A 15,412-nucleotide genomic window follows, 5' to 3' on the forward strand; every position below is an offset into this window, starting at 1 on the left:
ACACACACACACACACACACACACACACACACACACACACACACACACACACACACATATATATGTGATCAACTGATTCAAGTCTTCGATCGTGTTATAATTATTGGCATCCTTGATTGTTAACAAATATTTACACAATGATCTTCCAAAGACTGGAATTCTCAAAGAAAGAACATAAATAGCTGATGTCAATTATTCAGCTTCAATGTACTGATGGCGCTATAAAATAAATAAGTGAAATTATTGTAGTCTAAAAGCCATTTAATATTGATTGTTAGAGGAAATGACCTGACATCTGTGGAAAGAAAAAATAATTAGTTAAAGAAAGACGAGACATTTTTGCGTTGCTTTACTACTTTCAGCTACTAGACTGCGGCCATGTACGGATTTTCATCTTCAAAGACACCAAGAATTTTTTCCGTCTGGTATGTATGTTATCGATATCTATTTAAAGATCACTGATTATCGAATCACTGATGCAGGCTTTGTATTAAAGTGACAAAATACAAAGTTTCACTGGTAAACACAGACACGGTACGGTCAAACGCACACAAACATAGAAATACATTTATAATGAAACTCTTGTTTTTACACGGACTTTAAGTTACACATGACAGCATATTCAACCAAACTGGCTTAATAACACGTCAGGTGAAACTACACACACACGCACACAGTCGCGCTCGTGTGCGTGTGTCCTTCTTCACTGTTCACACTAAGCAAAAATGAGACAAATGCCACCTTTTCTACTTTACGCCAATCAATCATGTGCTGCGCTCACTACAAATATGATCTTTACCACTTATTGGCATCTACATAAACTTGGGCAACCGTTTCCTCACAATGAATACCATTTCTACACGATAGAAGACACTGAAAAAAATCAAAGACCTGACTTCTGTCAATATCCTATATTTGATAAAATATTGATATATATACCATATTGTTTCCCAACAAAGTTTCGTGTATATGGATGAAATTAAGATAACTGATAGTGATTTTCGTTTAAAAAAACGGTACATTTTGAAAGTAACATACCTTTAAGTTGGGCCGGAGGATTGCAAGTAAATGTACAGTGTTTCTTGTACGACGTACCATACGGACAAGAAAATGTTGTATGCACCATGGATGGTAGTCTGCAGTCGACAGGGAGACAGCTTATCTCTTCGGAGCGCTGCCAATGACCATCTGCACAAACTACTTCGTTTAGGGCGTAGTTTAGTTGATAACTAAAATATAATAATAATGGAAACCGAAATAAATTATAAAAGTACAGAGTAATTTCTTAGAAAATCAAAAGCACTCATCCATGGTGAAAGAATGTTTTCAGTATGGAATATACATAACTACTGTTGCTTGAAAACTGGTGTAGCTCTAATAAGATAATCGTGTTCTTGTCATACAATTCATATAGAAATACATTTACTAAGAAATGGAATATGATTCCACATCATTGTTTCAATTTTAAAGTAGCTTCGTTATTATTTTAAAATGAAAAGAAGAAAGTATAATCTTCTGATTCCGAAGCTCATATATTCAAAACAGAGTGACACCAGCATTTCTAATTGGAAAGAACATCCACTGAAGACAATCCAAAATCTAAACGTTCTTCCATTTCAACAAACAACCTCATAGCAAAAGTTCATGTTGTGATCCATGAAAATTGTTAGCTGACAATGCTGAAGTTTTCAAACAAGTAAGAATCTATAAAAGTTTACATCAATTCTTTTTTTTTTTTGAAAAGAAAAATTGAAGATACATTGTATTGCCTTAAAATGCGCGCCGCGAGTGCCTGGCCAAACATATTGGGAACCGAGTCACAATTTCTCAGAAGCTGTTTGACTGCCTGAATGCAGACAAAAAGTCATAGAGTGTGCCATAATAAGTGAAAAATCATGAGATTGCTGCTAAGATGTCGAAAGAAAAAAGTCGTCATTTTTGGTTGTATCATAAAAATATATCACTCATCGAAACTGAAGGTGATATCAATCCTTTTGTTTTGATCGGAAAGGACACTGTTTATCCTGAATATGTTCTACAAGGTCATGCAATCAATTAATAGATTTTCTTAGAAGTTTTAGAGAGGAAGTGTAAGGTAAAAGAGCTTGGATATGTACAAACAAGATCTAGGCACTACACCACGAAATCGCATGAGAGTCACTCCTTACCCGAAGTTCTGATTGTGATAGATTACTAGTTTTCCTGCCCACAGTAAGGATAGTATCTTTTTATGCGATGTTATTACCAGTTCAAACACACTTAGTGATCCTACTTCGTAATAGTACTTTAGAGTATTTATATTTATATATGCAAAAGTTCAGATGGAGCTAAACAGGTCTGCCCTAATTGGCACAACGTTGCACACGTTGGCAACGGAATCAATTAATTGAAACGCCACACAGTATGAAGGGAAACACAGATGTATAATAAAAGAAAGATCGCGTGTTTTAAGTAAATGTGCGTTTGTAGCTTTACTGTGGAAAGAAGATGATGTGCTCAGAAATTGCATGTTTTTCTCTCTAAATTGCTAATTTGATTACCGATCTCATTCGATGCGGTAAACCAAGCTGAATCTATACAGGTAAATCTCATTTCCTCTACAGATACAGATAGATAGAGAGAGAGAGAGAGAGAGAGAGAGGGAGAGAGAGAGGGAGAGAGAGAGAGAGAGAGAGAAAGAGACAGAGAGAGATATTGAATGATTGATAGACAGATTGATGGATGGATAGATAAATGATTGTTAGAGATAAAGGGAGAGAGAGGGAGTGTGTATGTGTGTGTGTGTGTGTGTGCGTGTGTGTGCGTGTGTGTGTGTGTGTGTGCGTATGTGTGTGTATGTGTGTGAGAGAGAGAGAGAGATGTTTTAACCAGGACTTTTCCCATCAAATGAAAACTGTGCACTATACACGTTCATAAGGCTGTTTTACATCTTTACACCTCTATTGTATCACACTGTAGTGATATGAGACAGATAAAAGATAAATCAACAGGTAAATGTGGAACTGCTGACCTGCCGCTTTTTACTTTAATAATATTGTAGCCACCACCATTAGTCAGGCCACCCACCTCTAGGTAACGAGCAATGCTTCCTTTGAAAATGTTACAAATATTATACAACTGAGATCAACCTCAGGAACAACTATGTGTAAAATGCAACAGTAAAGTTGAATAATTTCCCGATGCACGTAATGTGTATTGGTGTATGAACTGAGAAGTGTTTCGTTGGAATATCATACATAGTTCAACGTCACAGTGTACTCAAAATTGTATCAACTTAATATTAAAAAGTTTATTTCATGATAGAGAAATGCGGTTGATCATTACAAAATCAATAATTGAATGTTCAGGGTAAAAATGAAACTTCGTTTACTTCCGACTTAATGTAGTTAATGACGGTAATTAACTCATTTATGAAGCTCATTAAATCTATTATAAACCTGAGTATTTCATGAAATTTATTTATTTCATTTTATCAATTATTTATGATCTCAACAAAGAGGATATCGAAACTTACCCGTCCATACAACTAATATGGCAGACATCACTTTCACTTCGTCCAGTGCATGATATCACAGAGTTCCTTATGACAAGTGGTTCACATAACATCGGCGGACATGTTTGGTTAACGCATTGTTGCGATCGTGGATTGTAAAATTCGTCTCCACCACAGTTCTCTGGTGTTATAGGATCAAAATTCTCGGAAGAGCGGAGTCGAACGCCAGCAATAGCAATGTTTGCGGATGAAAGTGATAGTTTTATACCTTAAAAGAGCAATGCAAAATTCAAGGATTACTTACCATCGGAATCAGGAAGCATTCAAATTAAAACAAAACATTGTGCTTTCTCCTTCCCCCCTTCCCTTTTCCCTTCGTTTATTTTATTTTATGTATTTGCCTTTACTCTGATGAAGCTCCAAGCACTAGATCGAATGTGCTATAAAGATGGCGAATATTATTTTCGGAATTTTCTTTGTAAGCACCGACTGACATTAGCAGCCAAAACGGCCATAAGAAATGTTACGTAATGTTATGTTATGTTTTGTATTAAAAAATAATTAACTGATGTTGGTCAATTTGTTTGTTTGTTGATCATAAGTTTTCTCCATTTTCTGCTTATATATATATGTGTGTGTGTGTGTGTGTGTACAGACAGACATATATATATGTATATATATGTGTGTGCGATTATGAAGGTATTGCATGTTGGTATGTCAGATATGCACTGATAATATCTATGGAGTGCGGAAGATGTCGATTGTCTTTAGTCATAAGAAATGTCGAAAATGAAGAAAACCAATGTGGATATGGGACATTTACCATTCTCTCGGAGAGAATACATACAAGAATATAAGTTGCTGATAAACTAAGGAGAAAATATAGATTTACAGATATATACCTTTTGTCTTGAAAAATGGCTTGCTAAGATCATGGAATATGGATACATGGACAGGATTTGTGTTACAAACAACCATCAATTTTCTTTCGACATCAGTCACTTGATTATTGGAATCAATCAATTGGATAAAGATAAACTTATTCTCAGGGCTGTCATATGTCCTCCCGTCTGAACCTAAGTAAATGATCACGGCGATTGCAATCACTGGACGTTTGAAATAGAGCTGTAAAGGAAAGAGGAAATGTAAGAAATATTTACGTATATGTTGTATGAATATATTAGTGTAGGCGTGTTTTGAATCTACATACAAAACATGTACATTTTCTTTCATTCATTTACTGATGTCACTCATTTGACTACACCCACGCTGAGGCACCGCCACAGAAGTTTCATATAATTGTGAAGATCATATGATTTACTTCGTTCAGTTATTTTTTTATCAACATCTATCTGTCGTACTGTTATGTTTCAGATATACATACGCGCGCGTGTGTGTGTGTGTGTGCATTTATGTGTATATGTAAGATTTCCAGGAGTGCAACACCTCCATTTAACGTCTCACAGGCTGCATCTGCATATGTACGTATATGGATATATATATATGTATATAAATAGAAAATGAGATGACAAAAGAATAAGCGATTCATTATATATATATGACTAAATCAATGATATAAATCCTCTTAAAGGGATGTCAGCATCCACGTTCTCCGGTTATATCCAGTATATAAGCGAAAAATCGACGATGTTAGTTTTGCATTCACGGATCTGGGTATACTATTTATTATTTTTTATGTATGAGAAAAAGAAAACAAAGAAACTGACATATAGACATCAGTTTATTAGAACATAATACAGTTCTGAAGAATATCAAACTCAATTTCACCTACAATTGTTTCCATGCCAAATTGAATCACTTTGAGAAATTAAATTAAATTAAATTTCCATATCGAATATCGTTAATTGGGTACTTCATTAGGGGAAGAATTGGATAGAAAGGACTTATATTCCGATGTGTTGTTTAAACCTAGGTAGACTCAGATATGTGCGTTTCAACAACTAATGTATTAAAAAAAAACACCGTTATTTATGGATATGTAAATGCATTGGTGAACGTGTGTGTGTCATGTGTTGAAATAAACAAAAACAACATATCCGTTAGTTAGCTTAAACGATATTTCGATACGATTACTTTAAACTAGAAGCTAACAAAAACACGATTACTTATGATAGATCGAAATGTTATTAAAGTTTTTAATCACTTAAGAAATTTAATTATAAGCCACCCAATTGCAATCTAGAAATCATAGTTAAATAATAAATTATTATTATTATTTTGGCGTAGCACCGATGTAAAAGAAATTCTTACCTTCAAAATTTCTTTTACACCGGTGCTACGCAAAACTATATCAGAAAAACATATCGCTAATCACAATTATACATTTAATAATAAAAATAAGTTGTATTAGTAAATTTATTTGGGATTTAAAGGACAATAACATGTTTACTGTGAGTGGGAATTAATAAGCAGGGCTAGTGCCTATGAAATTGGCAATACCTTTTGTTTTCTTTGCATAGAAGAATTATACCAAATCTTAAATTCCAAACGTAGACTCCTTATCACAAGTGGGAGGGTGGATATATCCTGTGTTCACGTCTATAAGCATGTTTTCAAAAACTACCTTTAAATACAATGTAAAATTTACCAGGACTATACATTTCGGCGGTATCTCAGAATTAATATACTAACAGTTATAGATATAAAGATTAGGTAATTCTTAGTAGATATATTAATATTAAAATATAAAATAAATGATAAATATGAATATAAAGTTTTATTTACAGGTAACTGTATTATATAAAGGTTAAAAGTATTTTAATTTAAGTACATATCTTAGGAATCTGTAATTGATATATTTAAAAAAAATAATTGGTATCTTAATTTAAAGATACTTCATATCAATTCAATAATGGTTTTAATTTTTATTAATTTCCCTAATTTAGATTTTTTAACGTTAGTGCGTTCCTCAATTAAGCTCGTGTACACTATTATGTAAACAAATACATTGTGCACAAATATTGATTACATAATGCTCAGTTATGGTAATCAGTAAGCAGTCTTGATTCGTCATCGTCTAGTAGCTTTCAATGCATTAACGCGCGCGCGCACACAAATACGTAATGTAAATATTACATATACGTAACTATGGTTTTTAAAAATAAAAAATTATAAAATGATAATAATAATGTATTATCTAGATTGCAACTGGGTAATTTATAATTAAATTTCTTACGTCATTAAATACTTTAATGACATTTCGATCTAGCATAAGTAACAGCGTAGTTTAGGATTAATGGCTTTTGAGCTTCTAGTTTAAAGTAATCGTATCGAAATATCTAACTGACGGATATTTTTTTTTCAACACATTACACAAGCCCGCACAAATGCATTAAACAACTTTGCGCTTACATATACATAAGTAACGGTGATTTTTTTTTTTTAAATATATTGGTTGCTGAAACGCACATATCTGAATCTATCAAGGTTTAAACAACACATCGGAATATAAGTCCTTTCTTACAAATTCTTCCCCTGATGAAACACCCAATTAACGATATTGGATATGGAAATTTAATTTAATCTAATCTAATTTAATTCCTCAAATTGATTCAATTGGGCATGGAAACAATTGTAGGTGAAATTGAGTTTGATATTCTTCAGACTTGTATTATGTTCTAATAAACTGATGTCTATATGTCAGTTTTTTGTTTTCTTTTTCTCATACATAAAAAATAATAAATAGTATACCCAGATCCGTCAATGCGAAACTAACATCTTCAATTTTTCGCTTATATACTGGATATAACCGGAGAACGTGGATGCTGACATCCATTTAAGAGGATTTATATCCTTTATTTAGCCATATATATATATATATATATATATATATATATATATATATATATAATGAATCGTTTATTCTTTTGTCATCTCATTTTCTATTTATATACATATATACATATACGTACATATGCAGATGTATATGTATGTATATGTCTTTATATCCTTGATTTATTATATATGTATATAAAAAGAAAATGAGTTACAGCTGTTTCTGCAAGAGATTCATAGTTGAGTGTCTGAGCAATGCCTTATAGCTTCATCGGAACCTCGAGTATGAAGTACAATTTATTTGGGAAAAGTTATTTATACATAAATATAATTCTTTTCCCAAATAAATTGCACTTCATATTTGAGGCTGCGATGATGCTATAAGGCACTCAACTGAGTCCACTGTGTCTTGTAGCAGAAGCCGCTGGAAGATCTTTTATGCTGGAGCATCGCCTTTATTTGAGTACAGAGGGGTTCGCCACCACCCCTGCCGGAGCCTTGTGGAGCTTTAAGTGTTTTCGCTCAATAAACACTTACAACGCCCGGTCTGGGAATCGAAGCCGCGATCCTATGACAGCGAGTCCGCTGCCCTAACCACTGGGCCATTGCACCTCTAATGAACTTCATGAAGCTAATGAATTTCATAAGATAATCGTTTATTATATTGTCATCTCATTTTCTATTTATATACATAAATACACACACATATACGTACGAACTTAAGGAAGTTCATAGAAGTATGTCCTTGAAAATTTGAACTGAAATGAAAAGATCAATATTCTAAAAATTCATTCTTAAGCACAACCGATAAATAGTAGCACTTTATCTCAATCTGCAAACACATTCACCAATTTCTACAAAGACTGATATACAAACAGAAAAACATGCAGATTTTAGCCACCTAAATATATTACAAGTATTTCAGCACATTTGCATACTCATTTACACCATTCTTTTTTTTTTCGTCTAACTTTTTACTAGTTTTAGTCATTCCACTGCGACCATGCTGGAGCACCGCCTGAAAACTGTTTAGTCTAAGAAATCGATCTCAGGACTTATTCTAGCGCTTGCTTTTGTATGTATACGTTTATACGACGGGCGTCTATCAGTTTCCGTCTACCAAATCGACTCAGAAGGATTTGGTCGGCCAGAGGCTAAAGTAGAAGACAAGCTTCATACCACACAGCCACAGCTTCACGTTGCAACTATGTGCAAGATTTCGGATTCAACTGTTGTGCAAAAGGTCATAACTGACACATTCCTCAAAGAGGAAAAGATACAGATGCTCATTGTTGACATTAATAGTTCCTAGACTTCTGGGTCAAATATTTCTCTGTTGAGCATGATATGGCAGAAAGTAGTTCATTGATAAAAGGAACTACGGCAGTGATTACAAACCATAAACAGTGATGAATTATTTCAGAATATTTCATAAAATATGAATAGAAACATCAACGTGCACTATCTACTGTCTGACATGTTTGAATATCTAGGGTTAGTCACGTGTTCAATCCCTTTGATAATAGGTTTGCCTGCATAAGGCTGACTTGGGGCTAAACAAAATAGAAATATTACTGTTTACGAATGCATACTGGTTATATATTAGTTATTTGGCTAATCACAATATGCATGTAGCGCCATTTATATTGTACGTAATAAAATTATAAATGTTATTCCCATCAAAGTACCTATGTGACAGGTGGCAGATTGTGAAATTCTAGTGGCAATGACCTCTGAATGTTATGACAGAATGTGTGTTAAGCAGTAGCTCTGTATGATTAGTATAAACAATACTCACATACACATATTCATTCACTCATTCGTTTGCAAACACAGATGCACACACATACACCCATGAACATTTCTACGTACTCATTCATACATATTTGATATAAATGAGTTAGAACTTTGTTTCACGATTAAGAGGTCCCATGTTCGATTTCACTGAACATCATTAAAAAAATGCTTCTGAGTAAACGTTGAAAAAGAGAAATTGTGGGAAACCCGCTAGTTGGGCTGTGTATAGAATTTGGGTTGTGTATAGAATATAGAATATTGTGTCATGCTGATTCTACCGGAGCACTAGTCGAGGAGTTATCACAAGAGGAGAAACAGAAAAAAATGATCGTACGGTTACAGAGAAAATAGAAAAGCGTATTTGCGGGTTCCAGAGCTCTTGAAGTAAACGGAAAATGCTATCTTTACAGTGTACTACTGTGAAGTCATGCAACAGAGAAACAGATTTGTGGCCGAAACCTGCGCACAGATACACTTCACTGCCCTGAGCAGAGGTGAAGAACTTGCTCTCATTCTGACATATATTAACCATTGATTTTCAAAAATGACGTGAAGACACTGGAAGTTTTGCATATCAGATGGCCGTTGTCATACATTGTTCTAGAGGGGAGGGGGAGAAACTAGATTATGTCAAGCCCTAGTAGTGATGAGAGGGGAAGGAAAACGGTTAACGAATAGTACTCTATAACTTAAAATAATAAGGTCGATAAAACAACAAATTGGCGAGAATCTATCACAAAAGCAGCTAGCAAAACATCACGAACAACACACAGACATATTGAACTCCGGCGTTCGCTGAAGCATTAAAGCTGAACGTAAGGGGGAAAAAAACTAAATAAAATGAAAAGAGAAGGTATTTGAAAAGAAGCGTCCAACAGGTTTATGGTCTATATCAGGCATTATACTAGCGGTCCAGACAGATTTCTGATAGAAATTCCCACCTGAGCAGAGGATCTCCAAATAAAAGCAGCCTATGTAATGCCGCAGAGTAGATTTGAGAAACATTGAAAGCTGGATTGCTCGGTTGATAAGAATGTAGGGCGAGTGAACTGCACTACACATTTAGTAGAAGGAGTTAGTTGCATGTAGATAGATTGCAAGCAAAACGATTTACATAACAGGCCACAAATCCCTCGCCGTCCCGTCTGATGAGTACGAAGTTGGGTGTTTTGTGTTTGGTGTTGTTTAATTTGTTTGCTTGACTGTAGTGGTGATGGTCTTATTATTTCGGTTCGGTTGTGTCTATGTGGTCTCTGAGTGTAGTATCTGCAGTTTTAGATGTTTGTGTGAGTATGTTCTTGTGTCTGCTTAGGTTATTTGCGTTTGGGGGATTCTGGTGATAGTGATGGTTGTGCTGGCTAAATAACAATAGAAAACCAGTAACAGGTTCCTGGTATTTCTATTGAAATCTTGGAATAAAGTAAATAATACAAAAAAGCACCAAACCGGCGTAAATAAATGTTTTAAGCTGCACCAACCATGAGCGTTTGAAAACACGTCTTATGTACTCCGCAGTGAATAATAATAATAATAATAATAATAATAATAATAATAATAATAATAATTATTATTATTATTATTATTATTATTCAGTTGTTTTATTTTTATAGCGTGGTTTCACTTCACTACCGAGCGCAGCTCTGTGTGCCTTGGGTATGTGCTGTGGTTTGCTGTGATGCTCTTATGGTTACTGTATTGAAAGTGTTTTGCGTAGGATGTGTGCATTGCCCAGTAGTGCAATTTTCTGTATGTTATATATATTTGTAAGTCCTGGTGTTTTTGTTATGTATTTGTCTGAATATTTTTTTATCATACCTAAGGCACCTACTATGATAGGAATTGTTTCTGTTTTTAGATTCCACATTCGAGTTACCTCTATTTCCAGGTCTTTGTATTTTGAAAGTTTCTCCATTTCTTTAAGGGAGACGTTGCCATCTGCTGGTATTGATACATCGATTAGAAAGTATTTTTCCCTTCATGATCTTTGACAACTATATCTGGTCTATTTGCCTTAATTTCTCTATCTGTGTGTATTGGCATATCCCAGAGTATGGTTGCTTTCTCGTTTTCTGTGACCTTTTCTGGCGTGTGTTTATACCATCGTTTTTCTGTTGTTATTCCATAGTGTTGGCATAGCTTCCAGTGTATATAGGTTCCAGCTCTGTCGTGTCTGTGAATATATTCCTTTTATTATTATTATTATTATTATTATTATTATTATTCCATCGTAACACAGTGAAGGTAAAAATGCACCGGAGTCTTTAGTCATCTGTCAAGTTACAACAAGGACCTCAGACAGATATTTTCCTTAAGTTGTGCGATGTGTCGAATAAGGCTGCTTTTTACAAGACATCAATCTTGCATGGGATTTCCAGTTGCCTTAAGAAGTTTTGAAGTTTCAATGGGATTGAGCCCAATGCTCCGATCACCATTGGTATCACTTTTACATTACCCTCTCGCATTCCACAAATACTTGCCATTTCTACTTTCAGTTCAGAGTTCTTGATGATTTTTTCAACCTCTTTCCTCACAACATTCATGTCATTTGGTATGGATACATCAATGATCTGACAGTATTTGTCTCTCTTACTCAATATGACATTATCCAGCCGATGGTGTTCGATTACACGATCCGTCTAAAAATCATAGTCCTAGAGTATCGTTACTTTTCAATCCTCCTGCATAACTTTACTTGTACATGTTCATATCAGTTCTCTGTTACGTCATATTGGAATTTACGGCCTAAGAGCCAATGAAGATACACACACACTTTATCGTGACGGCATTTGTATCCACTTTCCAAGTGGGTTACATTTTCCACACTCTTTCCACAGAGTCTGCATTTCTGGGTGTCAGAAGTTTTACAGATGTTATACTACACGGAATTGGTAGCGAGAGCCTGGTCTTATGCACCAGTGATCAGGCTTTCAGTGGACCCTTCAAATCACCCCACTCAAGATATGCCCACAATGCTGTATTATCCTTAATGTCCTGTGTATTCCTTTCAAACTGTCCATGCATTGTTATTTCAAGATGATCTTTTCTTTTCTCCTCAGTTCTTTGGTTAAACTTTTCCTTGCCTATCATATAATCTGCATTTACACCCATATCTTTCGCAGCATATTGCAGCAGGTCTTTATCACTTTTTGTCAAATACTCGGCAAGCGTTCTCCTTTCACTCCTTATACAATGGTCTACACTAATGTGTCCTCTGCCGCCATTCTTTCTTTTTATATGCAGCCTGTTTACGTTTGCTTCAGGGTGTTGTGTCCCATGCAGCGTCATCAACTTTCTCGTCCATCTATACGGTGTTGCTATTTCCTCCTTAATCCATTTGAGGATGGACACACTGTATCTGACCACCCCAACTGCCCAAATATTCATTGCGGTAATCAAATTAAAATTGCAGGCCTTGTGCCTATATAAGAATTATTAGGGCGCCAGAACGCTAGGGTATTGGACGTATTTCTTGTTGTATTTCTTCCGAGGTTAAATTCCGTTTGGTTTGTCTTTCATCTTTTTGGCATAGACAAATTAATGTACCAAGCAACTACTGGTTAGATTTACTTGTCTAATCCTGCCTTTCCAATTTGTGTTTTTGTGCCTGTCCAAAACAATTGTTAATTATTAATGGTAATAATGCACCCCTTGGCAACTGAAGATGGTAATGATAGCAAATTAAGCGGAATGTATGTAGTCATTGATGAAGAAATAAAAGAAGCAGCTGCATACTTTATATATTTAAGAACATTTTTTTTTGTTTAATTAATTATATTATAGTTGAATAAATTAATAAAATGTTACCTTGACCCAGTAATCATTATCAGAAAAGAAATTTATATTACAAGGTTGCCAAACATCAGACAGGTCAGCATTGTTTTTGCATTCCTACAAAAGAAAAGAATGATAAATAGCATGGAGAAGGATTTTCTGAAATTAATTTTAGCTATAATTGTCCAAAACGCTTGTATTAGGAACAACGTAGTATGCCCGTGGAATCTATCGGTATATTAAAAAGCAGCAACATAATGTTCCTTCCCTTACACACAACCACCTGGAAAATAATATTGTTTTAGATATCGACTATCAACAGAATTTAACAGTCACTCATGCTAACCCCGTTTTGATGATAGATCTAGTGATATAGTGTTTGTCTGGGATCAAGGAACAGAAAAGTCTTTATAAATTTATTGAAAATATTGATGAAAATTTCAATTCATGAGGATTGGTATGAAAAGATGATAAGATAAGGTAGCGCAATTTCCAGCACTTAGAAAATTATATTTCTGGAAGAGGATCTTGTACCATCAAAAGAGTTTTGGAGGTGGTATATTACATGATTGAAGCTCAAAACTTCAGCATCTGATTTAGTAGGGAGATTACAGCTGCGTAAAGACTGATCAGCATATTTATTTGATAACTTACAATTTTCTTGGGAATTGAATTAACGTATGAATTAATGCAATTGTGAAGGAAGTGAAATAGTTATGCCGCAAACAACCGGTGGCAAATTGTAGAGCATGAAATAACAATGGAATCTAACGAGTAACATTATGATAATACAAAACTTCCTATCCTAACAGTGAGTGGTATTTAGATATTAAACTGACATTCTGTGGGCTATGATGACGAGGGTTCCAGTGAAATTAATGCACAAGTAGCTGAGCACTCCACTGACACGCGTACCCTCAGCGTAATTCTTAGGAAGATACAGAGCGAGCGATACATACTGTGACAAAGCTGGCCCTTCCAATTACATGGTACTATTAATTTTTGCCAGCCGAGTGAACTGGAGCAATGTAAAATAAAATGTCTTACTCATGGACACAATGCACTGTCGGGTATCGAACACAACTCTCGACCTTACGATCGTGAGTCGAACACCCTAACCACTAAGCCACGTACCTTCCACGGTATTTAGATATATTCGCTACAGCTCAGCATAGTAATGGTGAAGAGTCACTTGCAGTTGATCTTTTAGTGTGCAGACTGATATGCAAAATACATCATAGTTCAAAGGTTTGAATGTAACAAGGAAAACTACTGATAATAAATTTTATATATAAAGTGATCGTGTTGACATGATTTCAATTTCATCTTATGCTCTGAGGGAAGAAGTCATCTATTAAATCTCGTAGGTTAAATGAACTGTTTGGAAGCCATGTGTCCGACTGCAGACGCAAAACACCACCGATGACCTGATATAAACCACCTATAATTTCGATCATCTAAATTCATATCAGTCCTCAAAGACCCATTACTCGAAATGGTGAACAATATTGGATTATAATGAGGATTATATAATAATGTATATAGTTCGATTTACTTATTTAGCGTTTCAAATACCTTAAATTAACTGTCTCCTAAAGAATCTTACGAAAGAATCCCACAGAAAAGACACAAAGAAAAAAAAACAGGATTAGAGAAAAGAAGGAAGAAGTGGAAGAGGAAAGACATTGAGTGTAGTCAAATGTAGTGCTGACATAAAGGCTCCACATTCATAAACAAAGCTAATGCGAATGTACATATGTTTCTACAAGGACACTTGATGAGCAAGAAATAGTAGCCATGTGTTCCTACTGTACCTACACATTGGTTTAAAGATGCTCAATACACACCTGAAAAAGAAACTGGGATGTTTACAGGTAAAATACCTTTGCTCATAGACTTAAAATAAAGCCGATATAGGAACAACATATGGATTAAACTTCTGTTAGACTTCAAAAGTCAAAGGATGACGTCTACAATAGTGACCATCAATACCATCATCATCTTCATCCGAAAGAATCTCTTCATCATGTTCTCGTACACTAAATGTTATATCTTTTCGTAACCTCTTTCGTCTTTGTAATTGAACTGAATCCCTATTGAAACGGTGGGGTCGGATGGAAAATTACCTGAAACCTTGACGGAGCACCAATCAGTACGTCTTCTGGACATTCAGGCATCTTTTGATGCTGTGGGTTACCACTGACAGAAATAGGCCACTGATCTTCGTAACCGGGTGGTGTGAAAAATCCACAGTCACGTAAACTGGAACCTTCTTCGTCTTTTTCACATACACCATCACCATCATATCGGTAACACAGGCTGGGTGTACCTACAACATTATATATATATGGATACATAATTGTACATTGTGATACTGTAAGACTGGAATAAGCATAATTTTAGTAAAATACTACAGTAAAGTACTCAATTTCTCAAGTAGAAGGTACATAAATATATTTCTTTATAAATATATAGATGTGTGTGTGTATGTATTTGTGTGTGTGTGTGTGTGTGTGTGTGTGTTTGTGTACGTATATATAAATATATTGATGAGAG

At 34.9% G+C, this 15,412-nt stretch overlaps 1 protein-coding gene across 1 annotated transcript in view; it reads right to left on the reverse strand.

The window, feature by feature from the left end:
* The window catches only part of LOC106882841 (pappalysin-1), a 160,480-nt gene that overhangs the window by 19,747 nt on the left and 125,321 nt on the right, over positions 1-15,412 (reverse strand). Inside the window, exons 13-17 of the mRNA XM_052969768.1 lie at positions 14,983-15,185; positions 12,890-12,973; positions 4,396-4,618; positions 3,515-3,761; positions 1,039-1,229 (exon numbers count right to left, since the gene is read on the reverse strand). Of these exons, the coding sequence (XP_052825728.1) occupies positions 1,039-1,229; positions 3,515-3,761; positions 4,396-4,618; positions 12,890-12,973; positions 14,983-15,185 (948 nt within the window). The remainder of the gene's footprint in view (positions 1-1,038; positions 1,230-3,514; positions 3,762-4,395; positions 4,619-12,889; positions 12,974-14,982; positions 15,186-15,412) is intronic.

The sequence above is a fragment of the Octopus bimaculoides genome, chromosome 1 (genome assembly GCF_001194135.2).
Source record: "Octopus bimaculoides isolate UCB-OBI-ISO-001 chromosome 1, ASM119413v2, whole genome shotgun sequence".
Classification (NCBI taxonomy): Eukaryota; Metazoa; Mollusca; class Cephalopoda; order Octopoda; family Octopodidae; genus Octopus; species Octopus bimaculoides.